The sequence below is a fragment of the Protopterus annectens genome, chromosome 7.part1, assembly GCF_019279795.1.
Source record: "Protopterus annectens isolate FY-2018-M chromosome 7.part1, PAN1.0, whole genome shotgun sequence".
NCBI lineage: Eukaryota > Metazoa > Chordata > Ceratodontiformes > Protopteridae > Protopterus > Protopterus annectens.
Genome location: NC_056740.1, coordinates 415,680,558 through 415,702,891, shown reverse-complemented (window position 1 = coordinate 415,702,891; position 22,334 = coordinate 415,680,558). Strand labels below are relative to the sequence as shown.

The window sequence follows — 22,334 nt, the reverse complement described above, 5'->3', positions numbered from 1 at the left end:
AATCAGATATCTGAAATCACATGGTAAATAAATCACATTCATTTTTCCCTTCTCAGTAGGTAGAGTTTCTTTTATTGTACATGTTACATTTCTGTTGTTTTCTGATTAGTTTTGCATCTTACATTTCGTACGATTTGTTTCGTAAGATTTTTTTTATGATTAGCTTTTTTTTACATTTTGTATTTTCTGTTTAGTATTTTTTGCAGTGTTTTAAGAATGGTGTCCAGTTGTCACCTGATAATCAAAAAATCCAAACTGACGAAAACCAAAGAAAAAGACGTACAAGAAAGCAAAGGAATATCCAACAGTTTAATAATCGTAAGCGCTTTCACTGAACCAAGTGAATCAGTTTTTTCAGACCTGGTCTTTTTCTTTGGTCACTGTCACCTGATGCAAAGAAATGGCATCCCATCACTCTAACATCATTTTAAATCATCACCTTTATGAGCTGACTTTCTGGCACCATCTGTAAAGCTACTGTTGCTTTTCACCCATGTGAAATGATAACACGACCAGTATCCACATTTCTCAGCTGTATTCCACTGCTTTTACAAACATTTTAGTATATGCATCTCTGCAGCATGAGTGAAGCAGCTCCTTGCAGACTCTGAAATGATAAATGTCAGTGGGAAGGAATGCAGCCTATAACATACCTCTATTGCCATCTCCTTGCTGTGTGAGCAGATTCATGTTTAAATCTCACTGTATATGTCAGTTTGTCTTGTAATAATATTTAACAGCTCTATATTTTTCTGATTGCAGATTTTCTGTAGTATATAGCTGTCTTTCAGTTATTGTATGGCCATATTGTAACTTTATGCTTTACATTCTTTCTCTCTTGCATACATTTGCTTATTTTGAATCTGGATCTTCCCCCACTAGGCCTGCACTGAAAAGGGCTACAACAGCCCAGTTAAACTACCCCGGCGAACAAAAGCAATAAACAGCAGTAAATAAATAAATAAATAAAATGTTTGATTAAGAGAATAAACCAAAGTTTTATATATACTTGATAGAATATACTCGGTACAGAAGTTATATTTCATCCGCCTCTTTTTAAATAGCATTGTGCCCCTGTTGAGTAATATAAAATCTACATTACATATAGAAAAAATTAAGCAGTCAGTGTAATATGGACAGCTGAAGCCATGTGGTTTCAGAATGACAATATTACTCTTGTTACATCATCAGTCTGCTCTGAAACAGCCCTACTTGGAACAAAGATAAAATGTATAACACATTGTTAAGGCTTTGCTGTCTGAGTGTAGCAGTGCTGCACACAGGGATTCCAGTGAGGGGAGAGTCTTCTGTTTCCTAACACAAGGATTACTATAGGATTATAAAGACTGCAACTGAATATCAGCTATTTATCAGTGGATCCCAATTTAAAAAAAAAACTGTTCAGTTAGCAGTTAAAGTATGAGTGTCCAATTTAAAGTGCAAGAGATGTTAAAAGTTAATATTTGTTTTCCTTTTGATATCAAGACTTCCTACCTAAGAGTACTGTGTATTACACAGCAGTACCTAGAACACTCAACAGTGGTGTCACTGAGATATGCACGAACACTGCTCACCATGCATCATAATTGAAATATCCACGAACATTTCTCCCCATGTACATCAGCGACACCGATTCTTCAGTGTAACCTTACAGGTAAGCAGGAAAACCTAATGTGTTGCTGTATAATTACTTAACATATAAATCACAATGTGGATGCAGTTTGTAAAGTAAACAGTTGCTGCGTACGTGTCTATATAGCATTGTTTTATTTATCAATTTGTTTTCCTGGTGGTCTCATTAAGCGTACCAAAACGTAGAAAACAAAAGTTGTGTTAATAAAGAAAGAAAGAAGGAAGGAAAAAAAGAAAACAAACCAGTTAATAAATAAAATGCTTAAATAAATAAATAATAATTAATGCCGTAACCTAATTCCATGATATGACATGTACAAAAAGCATGTTTAAGAGATTGCACCTGCAAGGGGTGGGAATCACTTTCCTGTTAATTAGCAAGTTTTAATCCTAGGATGAAGCCCAAGTTGTCAAACACACGAGCCAGGAGGGAGCACATCCCTGTATAAGTTTCATTCATGGCAGGCAGTTTAGATATTATACTACGCTAAGATAAACAGGATAATGTTAACTAGGATTTGTTTTTCACATCTTATGAAAACTGAGAATATATAATGTCTAGTACTCAATATACAGGCTACATCAATGGAACTGGTGTCAACGTGCAAGCTGAGAGAAACAAGTACAGAAAAAGTATTTAATTTGTTTCAGGGCAAGAAAAAAATAGTAACCAATAACGAATATGAATAAATGTTTATTTTCTATGCTATTGTAGTCCTTAATATCATCTAGGCAACAAATTATGTGATCTCAGTGTGTGTTTCACTGACCCAGAAGTTATACAATATTAACCCCTGTTAGTTGCAGTTTCTGGTAATTTCATGAGTCTAATCAGATTGTAGCAACTCTTACCATGGTGTAATACAGTTTACAAAATATCTGAAATAGAGGAAGGTATTTTGTAAATAATAAAAACACATGTATTCCTGTGCAGCAGAACCATCAGAATAGGTGAACACACTAACTTTCTAGACTTTCACCATAATTGCTCAGGATACTGCATTCCTAGCTAGACTCCAGCAATGACAAGAGTTCCAGTTAAGAGCAAGACAGTATGCAGGTACAAAAAATGTTCAGTGCATTAACAGTAAAATAAGAACCTATACTGAATAAAAATATACCACAATCGAAAAATGAAAACCGTAATGCAGTTTTTTTGCCAGTGGCTCTAAACTTCTCTGTTCTTTACTCATAATTCCTGGAACAAATCAACCCAGCATGACAGTGGCTAACAAGAACAGTTCAAGGTTAGAGAATCGGTAGCCAATGCTTCGCTGAAATGAAGGAATTCTAAGCATGCATGTGTTCGGTATCTCAGTAATTCCAGAGAATAAAGTCCTTGTTTGGACTAGGTTCAGAAGATTTTTATATCATGTGAACAATGCAGTAAGTAGGCAAGTGGGACTGGTGAAGAATAGGGTGGACCTCAGGGGACGTCTGTATAAAAATCAGGTGTGAGAGAAAAGATAGGTCACTCTCTTCCAGCTCTCGCCTCCTCTTCAATTAAACTGTCTTTCTGCACTTTCGTAGAAGAAATCAGTGTTGAAGAGTTATGGATGATATCTATAAGGCAGCGGTGAGTGCATTATTTTGATTTTTCAACATTTTCTAACACAATATGAATAAGTAACTATTGGTAAAAGAGGTATGTTTGGTTTATTATAAGGATGAATAATTTTATTCTCATTTACTTTGTAGTTTGCATGGATATTCTTGGCTTACAATGCATACTAATAAGGGAATACTATATGAACTGTTTCCAGGTTTTTGATGGTGGGAAAGCAGTAGCCTGTGCATTATATTTTTGCCAAGTGAACAAATACAGATGTGGATAGTTTTTTTTAATAAGTTCTGCAATCAGTGAGAGTGACAAATGAAAGTACAATGTATTAATTTATGCAAATCCTGGGGGATAAAGTTGTAACTAATAGTGTAAGGGAGAAGCACTGAATAAAGAGAATAAAACCAGGCAGTTTGATGCAGCCAACTGACCTGGCAATTAAGCTCCTTTAACTCTACAATAGTAATCTGGTGGTTTGTGTTCAGTTCCAGCTATAGCGGCTTACATGAATGTGCATATTTATTTTTATTTGTCAAATGTATTTTATATGCTTAGGAGGAATTAATATTGCATGCCTGTTTAGTTCAGCTATTATTAAACTAAAGGGGAAAGTAAGTTTGTGCAATTTTGTTCTTGCTCTGGAGAGTGGTAATATTTAATTTCTTTGAAACCACATTTTACATTAACACTTCATAATGGTTTAGTGTGTTACTTCAAAGCTGTGCAAATGCTTAGTGTTATAAAATAAGTTTCTGTTAAACAAGATGGTCACAATTGCTAGAAATGGTTATAGCAGCTCATTTTTTGCTTTTGAAAGCTTGCGAACTGTGAAGTCTGCAGCTGTGATTGGTAACATACTTAGCCCTAACCTATTTATGTAGCTGTGTGTTAGTGAAACTACCTTCAGTGGCAGCTTTGCCATCTTCTCTGCTGTAGCATTGTGCCATCTCATAAAGGCACCTTCACTTACCAGGCAACCCCATCAACAGTGTGCTCACTCAGCCAATGTCCTGCAGGCATGGTGTTTGTGAAGGGACTTTGGCTCTTCTGGCTATCCCATGGTTTGTTATAGCTGGTTCTAGTAGGTAATCAACTAGGCAGGCCTCACCTTGCTTTTTGTAAGCTTTTACATCTTCCATACCCATTATCAGTATGGCCTACTTATTAAAAGCACAGTATGTAAGCAACTCAGATGCAGTGACATATGACTTGGTTATGCCTTCCCTTACTCACATAGGAAGTGCCAACACTTGCCATCTCTGATCGCGAAGGCAGGCATATATTGCCTCATTTTGCCTGCAGTTGTTTGCATAGTTCATTTCCCTCTTTCTGCCATTACTCTTAACTTGTTGCTTAATCTAGGTCACTTGCCTTTGCAAGATGTATTTTTTATTTACTTGTTAACTATGCACGTGTACTAGTGGACTTGCTACAAAACAGGGACATAATTTGCACCGAATCTCAAAAAAAAAAAAAAAAAACTGAAGGAGATCAAATTTCAGATCATATGATGGAACCCATTAGTATCTCATAGATCTAACCTGCTGCACTATAATACCAGAGTAGCTTTGTCATTGCCCTTAAAAAAAATTTGAAATAAAATATCAAGAAACAATACTAGTGAATATTTAAGAGTAACAACAAAGAATCAGTGTGGGCATTTTATAGTAATGTCTCCTAAAGTAGAAAAAGATAATAAAGTCACACAGACAAACCATTCAGCAAAAACTGCAAAACCCATTCAAGCTAGAGTTTTCACTGTGTAATACTTTAAACCTTCTGAGTGGAGATCCATGGGATATATGCAAATGTACAGAGAGAAATTACCAGCAGACTGATTGTAACCATGTCCTATAATGGTTTTATTCTGTTCCATCTCAGATAACATTTAGCAGAGCTTCTCTTTTACCGAAGGCATATTCCATAAGGAAGAAATATCAGGATAACATAGATAAATACAACTATACTGTTATCAGTACAATGCTAACATACAAGAAACTGCAGCATGAATATTGTAGGAATACCAGGAAATCAGTATTATTAATATAAAAAATGTGTCTGCCAGTTCCTGGTGTTCCCAGTCATTAGGGGTGAGAATAACAGCAATAAACAAAAAATATCTCTGGCCTTTTTGGGGAACATGGATGGTATCTAGTCACTGTAGAGGTGGTTCTGATTTCCACTGTAGTTGCTTTCTATTTTCCTGGTGGTTCATTTATTCAGAGTGGAACCTCAATCCTGATTTTCTTTCTGTCTGCTTAAAGTTGTAGAAGTTATTAAATTTAACCTATTGCATCTTAAAAAAATCTCAGGAGCCATTTGTTTTCAAAAATGTTTTATTGAATACCCTCAGAGTCAAACCACAAGAAATCGGGATCCTTTGTCCCAAAAAAGACAGAAATTTTCTTACTTTAATAGCAGGAAATCAGATCTGGTACAGTTGTTTGCAAACAAAGAAAAAACAAAAATGAATACAGTTCTAAATCAATGTGTTTGTACAGTATGGAAACATTTTTTGATTACAATTTCTTTTGTCCACATTCTCTGTGCCAGAGAGTCTTGCCTTTGCACTGCTTGCTTACTAATTATTTTTACTCATAAATGATGGGAACTTCAAGGTAAAAATAATTCCCCCCTCCTTTCATATACTTTGTCTCAGGTTTCTAGCTTTTTTTCCCTTCAAACCATATTACATATTGTCCTGAATTCAGTGTAATCATTATTCCATTAATAGTCATGTGTGACCCCTGAATAATTCAATGAACTACCTTAGTAGAACAAGGGATACTTGCTGCTTTGAGAGGGACTATCCTTTATATCAAAAAGTAGCTTAGGGTGTTTTACGTCCCCTTGCAAAGTTAATAAACTATCAGAAGGGACGTGTGCAGCAAGGACAGAGCTGTTTAGTAGTTCATTTGGTAAAGGAACACTGATAGTAAAGCTCATCCTATCACTGTTCTCTAATGCCAGCATGTACTATTTGAGAATGTTCTGTGATGGGACTCGAACCTGCATTTATATAGCTCAAAGTAGGATGGACCACCAGTAATAAGAAGTTTCAAATACATTGCATTGACATTATCACAAAGAAAGCTATGGTAAGTTAGATTTTTCACCAATAATGACTCTTCGTACCAGCTTTCTTGATGGATTAAACCTCTGCAACATCCCTTCATACCAGCTTTCTTGATGGGTTTAACTTTTTTAACATGTAAAGGAGGTCAGATGGTCAGTGGGCAAAGCACAGAATGGATCAGTATGACATGTCTGGTTCATTCTTCTTTGGATACAAATTGCAGTTAAGCATCCATTAGACAACCATTGTTTTAATCTGCACTGGACAGTGTCTGAGACTTGACATTAAAATACCACAGCCTGCAAGTAGATACATACAAGTCTGTGGACTAGAATGTATTTATGTAGAATGCAATGCCCTTGTTTTTTTTCCAAATGCCTTGACAGCAAGCTTTCTAATCAAGTAATGCATGAAAACTGATTTTGATGCTTTCAAGTAAGATGACACATCATTTTGAGCGACGCTTAGGAGAACTGATATACAGAAATGATCTAAATGATAACAATATATTCAACTGTGTAACTCATTCATCTGCCATTAGCGTGTGGGGGAGGGGAAGTGATATAATGCTACTGCAGCAGAGCATGGAAATGTCTATGGGGGAGGGGCACTGATATAATGTTACTGCAGCAGAGCATGGAAATGTCTATGGGGGAGGGGCACTGATATAATGCTACTGCAGCAGAGCATGGAAATGTCTACAGGGGAGGGGCACTGATATAATGCTACTGCAGCAGAGAATGGAAATGTCTATGGGGAGGGGCACTGATATACTGCTACTGCAACAGAGCATGGGAATGTCTACAGGGAGGGGCACTGATATAATGCTACTGCAACAGAGAATGGAAATGTCTATGGGGAGGGGCTGCTACTGCAGCATAGCATGGAAATGTCTATAGGGGAGGGGGACTGATATAATGCTACTGCAACAGAGCATGGAAATGTCTATGGGGAGGGGCACTGATATAATGCTACTGCAGCAGAGCATGGAAATGTCTACGGGGAGGGGCACTGATATAATGCTACTGCAGCTGTTGTTGTGTCTTTCGGCTTTTCCTGGTTAGGGTTCGCCACAGAACTCCGGTCCGCTAATGATTGGCAGTAGATTTTTATGTGCCGAGTTGCCAGCCCTGACGCACAACCTTCAACGAAGGTACGCCCATTCACACATGTCTCCCAAAAGAAGACGCTCTACCTGAGAATCGAACGGGACAACATCTTACTGTCAGGCGACAGCGCTACCGCAGCACCACCACCGCAGTATAATGCTACTGCAGCAGAGCATGGAAATGTCTACGGGGAGGGGCACTGATATAATGCTACTGCAGCAGAGAATGGAAATGTCTACGGGGGAGGGGGGATGATATAATGCTACTGCAGCAGAGAATGGAAATGTCTCCTGAATTCTGCAAATTAAGGTGATGCTTGAGGTTAACAAACTGCAGCAATTATATGTGACCTCCCATCTTTTATAGTGGACTATTTTCCCCTACTTTTGACCATATTAGAAGTTTTGTCATTTTAACTCATAATTCTTAGACAGAGTGGCTGAATTAAATCGATAAGATTCTGCTTGGCAGGTAACAATTAAACAATAGCATACCTTAAGATTTGAGAACAGGGATGGTACAGTGCATTAAAATGATGCCGAGACATTTGTTACTAATATATTTTTTATTATTATGAATGACGACGACAAGGCACACTGTGGATATTCAGTGTATTTGCTGCAGCAAGAAATATCAAGAAAAACAGAACATAAACCAGTAAATAGATTTCGATGCAGAAAATAGATTTACTTGCTTTAACAATAAATCTGTTTTCGAAGTGAAGAGGGGTCCTGGCATCGCTTTTGTATTTGCTGCAGCAAGCAGCATGATTCCTTGGGCCCTTAGGAGCCTAACATCGATTCCTGAAGTTTTCTGAAATACTAGTTAGGAAACTATTCCTGGAATTTTGTATCTGCAGTTTAACTTCTGTTGTGATGAAAGACTTACAGAAAGAGGAATCAAACACACTGCTGTAGACGACAGAAAGCTTTTGCACACAGCTACTCTCACTCCTCACCCACTTTTGAAGTTTGACTTTCCAGGGAGTAAAGCATCTGAAATATTTAAGCAGAGTAGTGTGTTATCTAGGAATGTAACTGTGGCACCCTTTTAGTTATCTCCACATAACAGGAACAAGTCCATTGTAATTACATGTTAGGGAAGGAACTCATTTAGGTTCATAGGTAAGTACTAGGCTATCTGCCCGAGGGCATTTATACACCTAGCCAGAGTGTGTTGGCTTTCATCGCCCCATTGATTAATTAACTGATCCTCTGTCAAGCAGAGCCAATGAAGTGATCCCAGGGGTGTGTTTTCTGTTACCCATCCACTTGTCAAGGTTTCTCTTGAAGAGTGATAGTTAAGGTCTCTGCCTAATGTAGTTTGGAATTTTGTTCCAAAGCATGGGGAGTCTCTGTGACAAGAATCTATCCCTCCAGCATGTTCTATTTATTGTTGTGGCGAGGTTTAGTTCACTAGAGCACATGGCTCACAGTGACTTGGATTTCTTTAGGTGGAGCATGTCTATCAATTGTGAGTTGGACATGGCTTTGTAAGTCAGGCAGAGATCACCTCTGAGTAAGCAATATGCCACTGAGTACAGCCGGAAATTTTTTCAGTCGGGCTGCATAGGACATATGTTTGAGGCCAGTAATCCTCTTGGTGAGGTACTTTTGTGGTCTCTCCAGCTGTTGGAAGTGTCTTGTGAGGTACATCCCAAATGGGGCATTGTACTCTATGATGGGTCTGATGAGTGATGAGTAGAGGGGCACTATAACCTCTTTATTTATAGATGCGAACCCTTTAGTAATTAGATGGGCCACATAGAAGGATTTCCTAAATACTTTGGCAATATGATTGTCAAAGGAGAGATTACTATCTACCTGGGTCTCCAGATCTCTTATTACCTCTTCTGTATTAAGGAGGCTGCCACCTATGTGGTAATTCGTGGGTGTTTTGTTTTTCCCAAATGGGATGACTATGCACTTTTTGGCATTTAGCTTGAGGCCATGACTTTGACAGCAAGTGTCCGTCTCAGTAAGACCCTTTTTGAGGCTGTCTGTGTCAGCTGGAGAGTCAGTTATGGCTCCCAATTTGCAGTCATCGGCAAACTTGTTTAGCCATAGTCCTCCTGTGTTTGCCTGTACTTCTGAGAAGTATATGCCAAACAGTAGGGGTCCCAGGACCAAGCCTTGCGGGACACCACTTGTGACTGGTTTAGAGTCGGACCTGGAGCCCACTATTCTTACCGTGTGAGTTCTGTCTGTAAGGCAGTTTGCAACCCATCTCGTGACATAGAGGTTTATGTTCAGGCTGGTGAGTATTTCTGTAATACCTGAGTGGGGAATGGTGTTGAAAGCCTCGGCGAGGTCAAGGTAGGCTGTGTTAACAACCTTTCCCTCGTCTATGGCCTTGGTGACTGTCTCAAAGAAGTCAACCAGGTTTAGTAGGCATGATCTGCCCTTAACAAAGCCGAACTGGGTCGGGTCAAGTGTTTGGAGGTTCCCAATGTCTTTGTTAATGAGTTCCATGATGATGCTCTCCATAGCCTTGCAGACCAGGCTAGTCAGGCTTATGGGGCGATAGTTATCAGGGTCAGTTGTGGCCCCTCCTTTGTGGAGTAGAATAACCATTGCTGTGCACCATTCTATGGGCACGTAGCCTATGGAGAGTCTGAGGTTGAACAACGTGTTTAGGAGGGGGGTTAGTTTGTTCTGTAGTTTGTGCAAGACGCAGCCTGGGACACCATCCGGCACCACTGACGCTGTGTTTTTGGCTTTTGAAAGGGCTAGTTTCACCTGTGCGTCTGTGATTTCCTGGGCACTAAACTTTTCCGGTATTGTGTGGGCTCTTTTGAGGGTGAGAGGAGGGTGAAGTTTGCACTGAATCTGTCTGCCAGGATGTTGGCAATATCAGTAGGTTCAGTATATTTTGTGTTATTTTGCACTAGTTCAGTGCATATCTGCGAGTTGCCACTTAGATTCTTAACATAGCTAAAGAAGGCTTTGTGGTTATCTTTTGAATCCTTGGCTATTTTTCTTTCGAAGTTAGCCTTGGATGATTTTATGAGGGACCTTAGTTTCTTACTGATACTGGTCAGGGATGTCTTTCCTTCTTGGGATTTGCTTTTTTTTCTGAACTAGTTTCCTCCTTCTATTGTATAGCCTATTTATGGCAGGGGTCCACCAGACTGGTTTCCTTCTCTTAGAGGAGTGAGTCTTGGTTTTGCTAGGGATGGCATGATCCATGCATCCTTGTAGGTGCTCATAGAGTGCATTTGTAAAGGTTTCAGCATCATGGGCAGTGTTATCCTTTAGCGTGGGGGGCTGTGAAATTTACCTCCTCTGTCTTAAGTAAGGTGAAGTTTGCTTTAGAAAAGTTTTTTACTGTGGTTTCCTTAGTTGGGGGTGGTGGTGGGGTGTGGACATCCAGAGCGATTAGTTTATGGTCTGATCTAACCAGTGACAGGTTGACCTCCGGTGTGGAACACCTGTCGCCCATGTTTGTGATGACCAGGTCCAATATGTTTTCACCTCTGGTAGGGGAGTTTACCAGCTGATCCATGGCATTTGAGTTGATGAATCCGAGGAAGCGTTGGGCCTGGGAGTTTGTTCTCGAGTAGTTTTCCCAATTAATGGTAGGGTAATTGAAATTGCCCAGTATCAGTGTGTTTGGTAGGACCTTCATGTTTTCCAGTGTCTCCAGAAAGGTGGAGTGATGGTCCTGGGTCATGGAGGGTGATATGTAACAGGCCACAATTTACATTGCAGATTTGCCTGATGTTAGTTGCACATGGATGATCTCAGAGGTATCATGCAGCGCCACTAACCTGGAGGTGTAGGTATCCTTAATGAATATGGATGCACCCCCCTTCTTTTGTGTTTCATTCCATGTTCTGTGGCCAAAACGTGTGGTACGAGTTGTAGCCCAGTAGTGCTGGGGTGCTCTCTGGAGCCTTGAACCAGGTTTCAGTTACTGCACAGATGTCGACGTTCTCCATACTGAGGATTGCTTTGAGCACGTGCATTTTGAGATTTAAACTCCTGGTGTTGAGTAGTATAACCCTCAGTTTTTTGGTAATTGTGCTGTTTACGGAGGTGGGTTTGACTTTTGAGCCTTGCCTAAAAAAAGGCACTATGGAGGCAGCTAGAGCCTTGGCCAGTATTCAAAAGCCTAGGGGTGACAGGTGCAAACCATCTCTTACGAAGCAACGGGGCTTGTCGAGCATATTATCACAGGCTGACAGACACTGGATCCCCTTTGAATGACACCAGAAGCTTAGCCAATTGTTGAAATTGATCATTTTTTCTTTATACTGAGGTATAATTTTTGGTGAGGGCAGTATGCTACTCAGGGTCAGGGTCATACCAGCCTGGGCTACATGATCAGAGAGCTCGTCTATGTTTCTTTTCATGTAGTCCAGGGAGGTATGTCTCAGGTCATTCACACCAACATGAACAATGGCAGAGTCATATTTGCACTTATTCTGGAGTGACCTGGGTGCTTGTGTTATGTGGTGGATTCTGGTTCCCGACAGGCAGCTAACAGTAACCTTCTGCTTTTCCAGCCCAGTGAGTGGGACGTCAGTGTGCCTGACTATAGAGTCACGTATTACTAGTGTGTTAGGTATGTTATTTGGCCTTAAGGGCTGTGATTGTGCGGCACACTGATTTTGTGTTTTATGTGTTGTCTGCGTTGTGACGGGAGGTGCAGGTTGTTTGGGTGTCTGCACTGGAGGTCTCTGATGCTTTTGCAGGTTTTTATTTAGAGCCTCTGAGTATGATTTTTTGTGTATTGATGTGTATGTTTTGCCAGTGCTGGTTTAGTAGGTCTATGTGTGACTGGAGGTGTGGTGCAAGTGTTAACCTTCTCCTCTTGACTGTGTGTTCCAGTCTTGGGTGGAGACAGCTTAGCCTCCAGTTTGGCTGTATAATTGCATGTCTCGCATATGTTAGTGTTTTGTGGTAGGAGGAGAGGGTTGTCAGTGTACATGAGGCAGTTGTGACATTGCCTCAGGATACCCAGATTCACCAGCTGGACTGGAGAGTACACCTGAAATTGCCCTTTGGTCATGCCTGAATAGTAGGGTGAGCTGCTTAGTCGCTTGGTTGGTGAGGGGTAAATAAAGAGCCTTGCCCTGCTGAGCAATCAAGTGTCAGGGTATATTAGTGCTTGCTATTAGGTCTGAGCAAGTGCTGGGCTGTAGGATGCTTTTTGAGTGCTTAGGTTGAGAGTTAGACTAGTTTCAAGGGAAAAACTGAAGAGGAGACTTAGTGGAGCCGGGAATAATTTAACCCTAGCTAACTGGCATTTACCCTGTATTCCTATACCATGTGTTAAATATTCATAAAACCAACTGATATACTGCTGGGGGCCTTATGCATACTATCCTACTATACTATCTAATGGAATAGGCTTACATTAGAAATTAGATCCCTCAATAAACTTCATCAATTCAAAGCAGCCACCAAGGGCACTGGCTCTGTTCCTGCATTCACCCCTCTTAACTCTCCTGTTATGCTAAGCTGATTCTCTTCTCCTTACGTACCTGTTACCCACTTATGGCCTTCTTTTTCTCTTCTTAACTTCCCATCTTTTACCATCATCAGTAACTTCCAAAAATTGTTTTTTTTTACTAAAAATAAGAATCTCTCATTTCTCTCCTTCATCCATATTACACAGTAACAACAAACACCAGAGAATTCTTCTTCTTATTATTACTTCATGGACGACATTGTATTTCTTTGTTTTACTGACATATATATTGACTTGTACTCTAAATAGTTTTTTGCTTTTTTTGCTTTTATATTCTCAGTGTAATGCTTCTTGCTTTTTAATAGTTATTTTCAATGTAATGCCTTTTTGTGAAGCTTTTCTCCCCGAGCCACCGCTGAAAAAGGGCTGCTATAGCTTAATTAGACATTCCTGGTCAACAAATGCAAAATAAATAATAATAATAATCCTCATTGTAATGTCTGATACAGCCCGAATCTCAGATTGTTTAGTGGGCATGCCTGAATTCTTTGTTTTTGTAATACAGTTTATTTACAGAGGAAATCGTGACCAATAATATCTATAAAATGAAATATTTCCTATGGGCCAAAAAGTCTGCTAAGCTCAAGTTTCTTGACTCTATCAGCACTGTTACAGTTATCAAGTATTTGGATGATATCTATTTTAATATATATTTCATGTGATATAATTATTTATTTACTGGAGTAGAGCAATAATTAGTTCTGACAGTTTCAGTCTCTGCCCAGGCGGAAGTGTTACCCAATTATGGTGATTAGTAAATGATGACACAATAACAGTGTAGTGATAAAGCAACAGGAGTCATTATTTCACCTTGGCAGTACCTAGAAATGTTCAGTTGTGACGAATGTACTACCCCAGAAAACAAATGTAAAATAAAAATAAAAATAAAATACAATAAAAAACATCATAAAGCAGCAGTAATAACTGGCCGGGTAGGGGTGAACAATATATACAGATGTAAGATGCTGCAGGCCAGTGATGGCTGGTGATTTCAAATCAAAGGGGGGCTGCAGGAGACAGCTGAATGGGTGGGGCCAATGGGAAGGGGTGTGAACAACTAGAAATGGGCTGAGCTATGCTCAAAACCACAACAACTGGAACTTTAAATATGCTGTCCTGGGTGCCAAATCAGCATTACGAGAATCCAATCAAGACAAAATGAAGTATAGAAGGAAAAAAATATTTCAATGCATTGGCTACATGACAGCTTACTTAATATCCAGATGGAAACAAAAAGGTTGCAAGGCATGAAAAAATAAATTACTTTTTAAATACATTACTGGAATGCCAGTCAAAATCAAATATAAAAAAAAACAAGCAGCACTCACCTCAAACCACTTCTCCTTGCACTGCAGTTCTAATTATAATTTATATTCAGCTTTATAAAATTACCAAGTAACATGCTGAAAGTAGCAGTACCCCCACTTGTAAAAATGTTTCTTATCCAAAAAAGACCTGCTGCCTGACAACAACTATCTACTTGTTTCATGGGGAAAACATGATCAAAGTAAAAAATGAACAGCAAACAAGAAACAAGCTCAAGATAAATTGCTTAAAAGATTACTGCACAGGTTACGGACCACATATGATAGATTGGCATTCTGTTTAGTTTACAAGTAAAGCCTGCAAAGATGACTCCAAGTCTCCAACAAATATAATGAGCTTCTGAAAATACTACAATCCTGTCCTTTATTACAAATACTATCATATGCATTTCAATACCTAAGGCTTATACGTTATCTAGTTATGTAAATATTATCTGCATGGCAACAACAAAAAGGCTTTCAATGTTGGTAATTCTTTAACAGTATGCGTATTAAAGCTTACTTGCATCTTACAATCTCAGACAAGCTTACCTGATGGTCATTAAAGCATTGCTACTTAAACACAACAGAGCAACAGGGCACTGCAACAGCATGCATTTTCTGAATAATGTTTGTTTGTTTGTTTGTGTCTTTTGGCTTTTCCCGGTTAGGGGTCGCCACAGCGGAACTCCGGTCTGCTAATGAGTGGCAGTAGAGTTTTATGTGCTGGCTTGCCGGGCCTAACGCACAACCTTCTACGAAGGAACGCCCATTCACGCATGTCGCCACACAGAAGACGCTGTAACTGAGAATCGAACGGGCAACGTCTAATTGTGAGGTGACAACGCTACCGCAGCACCACCACTGCATTTTCTGAATAATAAAAAGCATAAATCAACAGTATAAAAATATGACAGAAAACCAGAACATTCTGCAAAATCAAGAACAGATGAAAAGATACTGTAGTACTTGTGTCTACCTTGGATGGGGAAATACTCTGCACACTTACACTGCATAACTGCTCCTTGCCTTGCTTGGACACATCCAGAGTCACTACATGGGGGAGTGGGGTGCAACAAGTATGTCACAATTTGAAATGTCTCTGGCTGACGGTGATGGCTCTGACACATTTGTCATACCTCTCAACCTTAGAGCAAGAAATCTAGAAAAAGCCATACATAGAAGTGGGACAAAGGCCCAAAAATAAGGACAATTTTTAAATATTGCTCTTATAAACTTAGAAAGATAATAGAATAGTAGTAGGTCTTGCATTAGTATGAATGCTCTGAAGGGTATGAAATCTAAAACTCAAATGTCTGTCATTATTTTCTAACTTCAGTCTTTAATGATTTGCCAAAAATTTGCCAGAAAACTACAATTTTATGAAAAACGGACCAAAAATGTGATGCAAAAATATAAAATTGACACACAATACAGCTATGAACCTGTCAAAGAAGGGATACATTTTTAAAATTAGTACTGTTAACTTGAGCAGCTGAAAAAATAAGAGAATCTACATGCATTTCTGAAATAAAAGTAATCTATAACTCTGATTATTACAGTTATTTATAATTGTAAACCCTGCACGTTTTCTTCCAAAATTGCCATTTTGTGGAGGGATTATTAGGGGGAGAGCAACATTTTGAGCCAAAATCGGGAACAGTTGAGAGGTTTGGATATTCCTAATTCTATAAAGTGATTTATTTGCACGTACCTCTCAGCCTCTTAATGCAGGAAATCTGGACAAGGCCAAATATATTGGGGGAACTTACAAACAGTACTAAAAATTGCTCTTGTATAATCTTAGACAGTTGATAGAATAACAGGTCTTGCTTTAGAATGCATTTTTCTAAAGGTTATGAAGTCTGAAACTCAATGCCTGTCATTTAGTGACTTCATTCCTAAATGATTTGCCAGAAAACCACAAATTTATGAGGAACAATCCAAAAATAAGAAGCAAAAATCTATCCATTCTGCAAAAATCTGGACAGTTGAGAGGTATAGTTCAGTCAGGGCTGTCTTTGAGTTTGCCACCCTTCCCCCCTCACAAAATCATGGTCGAATGGAGCCTCCTCCCTGCAGCCATTCCATTGTCCCATTACTTGGCTATTTCACCCCATTTACCATAAATACTGTAACGTGCATACTGCTTTACTTCTGTGATGATTTGGATTTCATTTGAAAGTTTTATTTTGCATTTTACAGTACAAACACTAATATACATCTGCTAAACAAATCAATGCAGTCTCACAATGAAAATAGACTTAGCATTAACACTTCTCTGCCCTTGAAACTCACATTCATTGAAACAGCTTTGAAACCCACTTTTAAAGAAAATATGTTTTGCCAGTGGCAGATAAACTTTGGGCTGTTTTCAAATCATAGACCCCTTGCACGTGAAACATACATGTGTTCTTTGATACACCTCCCTGATTGTATTAAACTATATTCCTTGTATAATACAGTACAGTTGTTAGAGGTCATTTTAAATTTATTGTTTTGAACATTTTTCCAGTAAACAAAAAAAAAACAAAATGCATGCACCAATAATGATAAAACTGCCCAATTCAGAACATTTCCATCATAAAAGTCTACTCAAACTTCTACAATCCACCAGTATCAATAAATATGCACAATCTCTGAAAAAGTAAAAGTCATCTAAATAATTCCACATTAAAGAGATCTGTAACTAATGAAGAGGTTGCTGCTAGCAAACAACTTTATATTTCATTGTTTCGTCTACAAATAAAGTGCCTGTTGCACTTGAAGAGTAAATTGCCTATGTTACATTAAAAAATAAGCTAGTAATATTGCAATTGGGAATGGATGGCATAGTTACTAGGTATCTTCGCCAAAAAAGGACTGCAGCATCCACTCCTTTACAACACAGTACAGTATCAGCAATGCATCTACATACTGTGGGATTAGAACCCACAGCCTTCTGCATCAAAAGCAAGTACACTACCTGTTGGGCTATTAACAATGCAAGCAGAATCAGCATAAGTAGCACTAAACTTCTCTTCCCTTGCAGCTCTCAGCTCCTTGTAAAATCTCCTTGAAACTCAGCTGTCTCTCTCAACTTTGCAGCACAAGAAATCTGGAGAATGCCAAAATGTATTGGGGGGGGGGGGACAAAAGCCCAAAAACCAGAAACACGTTTTGAACATTGCTTGTATAATCTTGGTAAGTTGCTAGAATAAAATGCTGTGTTACCACCACAGATTTCACTGCCAAGTCTTGAAACCAGGACCCTGTAAAAAACAGTCAGAGCAACATACCACTATGCCACGTCAGCTGTTTTGTGAAAGACAGGAAGACTGAAACTTAAATGGCTATCATTTAGTGAATTCAGTTCTCACCATAGCTGTCAACCTCTTAGCACAAAACACCTGGACAAAGCCAATAATGGGGGAATACAGTCCCAAAAATAGTGACAATTTTCAAATATTCATCTTATAAACTTAGAAAAATTGCTAGAATAAAAGATTTTGTGTCACCATATACTTTCTAAAGAACATAAAGTCTGAATTTCAAATGCCTGTCAATTTTATTTATTTAACATTTGTTAATCAGGAAAGTCTGACTTGGAACAAAAGCCAACTGTAATCCAGCCCCTAACCCTAACCCTGCATCTTACCTTAGAAAAAACCCTTTCTGTAACATGACCACTATTTAGACAAGGCATATAGTATTAGTGACAAACTAAAACTTGATACAACAAAGCACTGACAATGTGTGACTCTGCCAAAATGTACGTGAAACTTCAAACATTTATTAAATGGTATATGACAAAAGACAGTGTTCCTGAAGAAAGAATTGCTGAAGTAGCAGTATTGTTGTATTGCTGGTCAAGGGGACTGATAACATATAGGACTCCTGACTGGTACACTGAAAGTGAGTGGTAGACAATGACACATCGATGCTGACTACATTACATTACATCCAAGTGACTCCTCCAGGTGCATCTGCAGTTAACTACTACTGATGACTCTAGGCACCAAATATTGCTTGTTCATACTTGAGCTTCAGTACTTACCTGTACAGGTTAATTGCTATACAGCACTGTGTTCCATGATGAAGCTGCATACACTAGTATGGTGTATTATCTGCATTTAGATTTTAGTAAGGCTTTTCACTCTGTGACACACAGAAGGCAGGGCCAAATTAACAAGGGGATAATGGAGCTGCATTTCCAGTCCCAGATGTCTGCAATAGGCCCTGCTGCTTCTACTCCTAGTTTAGTCTGAGATCCTGTGCTGTTGCTACATTAAACAGGCCCTTATAATGTTTAACTCTAGGTCCATGAGGCTCATTATCCAGCAGTGACAGAAGGTTGATGAAAATGCTTATTAGTACGCAAGGTGGATGGAGGGAAGAACACAAATGGTGATTCTGAAAGGGCTGTTATTTTGGGTAGAGGGAACTGGTTACAGCCTTGAGTATGCTCTGTCTTTACATTACATCCAAGTGACTCCTCCAGGTGCATCTGCAGTTAACTACTACTGATGACTCTAGGCACCAAATATTGCTTGTTCATACTTGCATCAATATTTCCAAAACCATGCTATGTACAAGGTTTTAAGAGATTTCATCTTAAAGCTTACACAGTGGCAAATGCAACTGCATTAATATTTGATCTCTGTCTAGTGCAGCTAAATAGATATTAACTGTTGTTTTTATAATATTAATTTATATAGATATCATTTTCACATTTTTCTAAATATCTCAACAACCAAGTAACATAGAACTCCTTACCCTCAAATGAAAGCTGTTAGCTAGATGAATAAAGTGTTTCTGACAGTAAGTGTGTAACTTGAGTGGTTTCTGAAATATTGTAAGTTTACACAGTATTACACATGTAATGGTTACTGTGTTTACTGTGACTTATAAAATTTGGTTTAAGACCTAGAACCTAAAGAATGCTACCACTATAAAAATAGTTTGTGCTGAAGACTTTGCAATTTGCACTTCTTTCATAACCCCTATGGTTCCAGAGATATGAACATTTGATTGAAATGTGAGGACATAATTTGATTCTGACAAAAGGCTTAGGCTCTGCCCATTGGAAATTACAGTGCAAACTTCCTGAGCTCCATTGGAGTGAATGCGTTAATTCCTCTCCTTTTAGAGCAGAACATGTCTGCCTTTCAGTTAGGTGAATATAAGATTCTCAGATTCATTCGTCTTGCTATGCCTAGAGGTCTTACCTATGCACTACTGTTAATAAAGCCAACTGGTTTCCTATCTCCTTAAGTGCCATAACTGCAGGCTTCTAAAAGATCATTACTGCCTACCAATTGCTAACAAATTACTACAGCATGAATCCCCCTATACATGAAAAAGAAATGCTACTGTTAAGCTAGTTAAACCTAAATATTGCCTTGTTAACTGGGTAAGATCTTTTTCTCGAGCTAGCTCCTGCTTCATGGTACTCTTTTAATGACCACATTACTGAATTGCAGGATCTTCCACTTATAATTTTAAGTTTTTTTTTTTGTTATCTACAGACTGAAAACAAATGCACATGTTTGAAAGATGCTGGCTAAGTCTGTAGCTTTGTCACAGTTATACATTCTGTGACTTGTTACAGTTCTGCAGTTTAGGATACACTGTTTCTCACTGACTGTAACATTGTATTAATGTTACAAATGTAAATATCATTGTGTTTGCTTCATCTCTGTACTCATAACTTTGCATATTTGCAGTATCTGATTGGCTTTCTTTGTTGTGACACTTTATGTTTTTAATTTCTTTTTATACTACAATGTTTATGCACTTTGTCTGATTGCTATATGAATAACTACATATACTGTATCTGCTGTGCAAATATTATGTATATGTTGACATTTGGCTCAGAAAGTAGCTGAAAAGGGTCCTGCACCAGTTCACTAGCCTGAGAAACAAAAATAAATAAATAAATAAATAAATTACTAGGGTTCCAGGTGTCGGTTTTGGTACTAATATTGTCTATTGTTTTAAGGTACCAGATATTGCCTTAGATGTGTAGAATAAGATCTATTTGGACATGTTACCAAGCACACTGATATTGTGAATGATGGGGTGTTATCTGAAGGGGGGATTGTTGAGGTTCCTGTGTTTGGCTGATAAATGACAGGTAAGACTAAATGAAAGTAAATACAAATGAATGCATTTAGAATATGGACATCCTTGTGTAGAATATTTTTTGTGGGGAGTGAAAGTTCTTGTTACTGAAACGGAAAGAGATTTGGGTTTGGTAGTTTCTGGAGCACTTTGTAATCAGGAGCTGTGTGAAAAGGCGTTAATCAGATTATGAACGTCTTATATGAGGGTTTGATTCTAGGAGTAGGGAGGAAACTGTGTCAGTATACTGAGAGTAGTAAGACCACTCTTGGGAGTATTATGTGCATTTTTGGATGCCTTAAAGAAAGATAATCATTAAATCTGTGGAGGGGTGCAGTGAAAGGTAACAAGGATTACTAATGAATTAAAATATAAAAAATAAGGGTAAAGGGCTAATAATATGGAGTTATTATTAGTTCAGTTAAGGAAAGGTAATGAGAATATATTTTGGGTCCATAAGACATTAAGGAGGGCATGGGGGGAATATAAGCGAGAAAGAATGATAAACGATGGGGATGTCTTCTAATGGGCATCTATGTAAGCCCTGTTAGTAAAAAGGTCCTAGTCCAGACTATAATGGATTCCCAGATATAGCAGTCTGGACCTACAAGACTAGTAGTAGAAAATGTTGGTTTTCTGGGTCATCTGTGGAGAAGGCCAACAAAGCCCAAATAGTAAATTTGTCATCTTCTGCAAGATGTTATATAGCAGAGGGGATAAGCTGCTAAGCAGGTAAATGGGGACCTGAGGCTGACTGTGGTATGAGTATAAATGAGATGTCATTGAAAGGAGACTGTAAAAGTTACAGAGATATGGACAATGCGAAGAAGTAAGGAAAAGGGAAGGCTGTGTAAATGATGTGCTGGGAGAAGTAGTGAGAGGTGTGATAGTGTTAGGTGACAGGTTCAGGAGATCAGCGAGGGAGAAATATGGAGGTACACATCGTATAAACCAAGGTGGCAACCATAATGGTTCATAGGTTCATACTAAGCTAACTGCCCTTGTGAGCCATTTTAAGCTTAGCCAATTATCCCTTGTGAGACTCAAACCCTGCACCTCGTGTTTGTAAGGCAAACACCTTAACCATTAGACCACCTTCCCAACCCAGTAGAGAATGTGAAATCTGTTAAGGAACTGAATATGCCACAGGAAATCAGGAAGAGGAGAATACATTTATAGATATGTTCGAGATAATGAAGGGTGGACATGCAAAGCGTCTATACTAAAGATGTATTTGTAAAGAGTCTATACTAAAGATGTATTTGTAAAGAGTCTATACTAAAGATGTATTTGTTTTTTTATTTTTTATTTCCTTCATTTGTAACTTTGTAAACCCACTAAGTGAAGCATTTCTTTTTGGGAGAGATCCAGGAGAACTTTCTGATTATGTGATTTGCTCATAGTCTACATTAGGCAAATAGAGTCTGGGGGTCTCAAACCCATGATTACAGGATGAAGCTTATTAGCAGCTTGTACATTTAATTTTGTGTTGGGAGCCCTGGCATAAGAGGACACCCATCTGACTAGGTAATATTAGTCATTCTTCATAAAAAAGGAAAGACATGACACCAAAACGTAAAGGAGATGTGGAGAAGAAATGATTCTGGAGGAATGGGATAGTTATGGAAGGAGATGTTCCAACAGAATTAGAGGTGTTGGAAGTAGGTCACATTCCATGTCCAGATGGTACTCAACCCAGGATCCTAAGAGACTTGGAGTAATTATCAGATCTGTTTAGTAGTGTCTTTGATATGGGTAGATACTATGACACTGAAGGATGGTTACACCGTTCCATTTAAGGATCGTCAGTGATGAATCAGGAAACTGCCATCCAGTCAGTTTTATATCAGCTGAGGCAAAACAGGTGTAGCATGAGCAGAAAATAAGGCAAGAGGATATCAAATACCATGGCTTCAGGGCAGAGAGCTTCTGCCAAAAAATCAAACAGCGCTACAAAACAAGCAATAAAGACATGAAAAGACACCTGTCCAGCCTAATTGAAATGTTATCTTCGTAGACTTCATTTAGGCAAATGACTTGTTCCACAAAAATGAAGACTGTGTGAAAGCAAAGAC

General features: G+C 38.7%; 1 protein-coding gene across 1 annotated transcript in view; it reads left to right on the top strand.

The window, feature by feature from the left end:
• The first annotated feature begins 3,082 nt into the window (after positions 1-3,082).
• TNNC1 (troponin C1, slow skeletal and cardiac type) overlaps positions 3,083-22,334 on the top strand; it is a 205,451-nt gene continuing 186,199 nt past the window's right edge. The window contains exon 1 of the mRNA XM_044078858.1: positions 3,083-3,208. Within this exon, the coding sequence (XP_043934793.1) occupies positions 3,185-3,208 (24 nt within the window). The 5' untranslated portion in view covers positions 3,083-3,184. The remainder of the gene's footprint in view (positions 3,209-22,334) is intronic.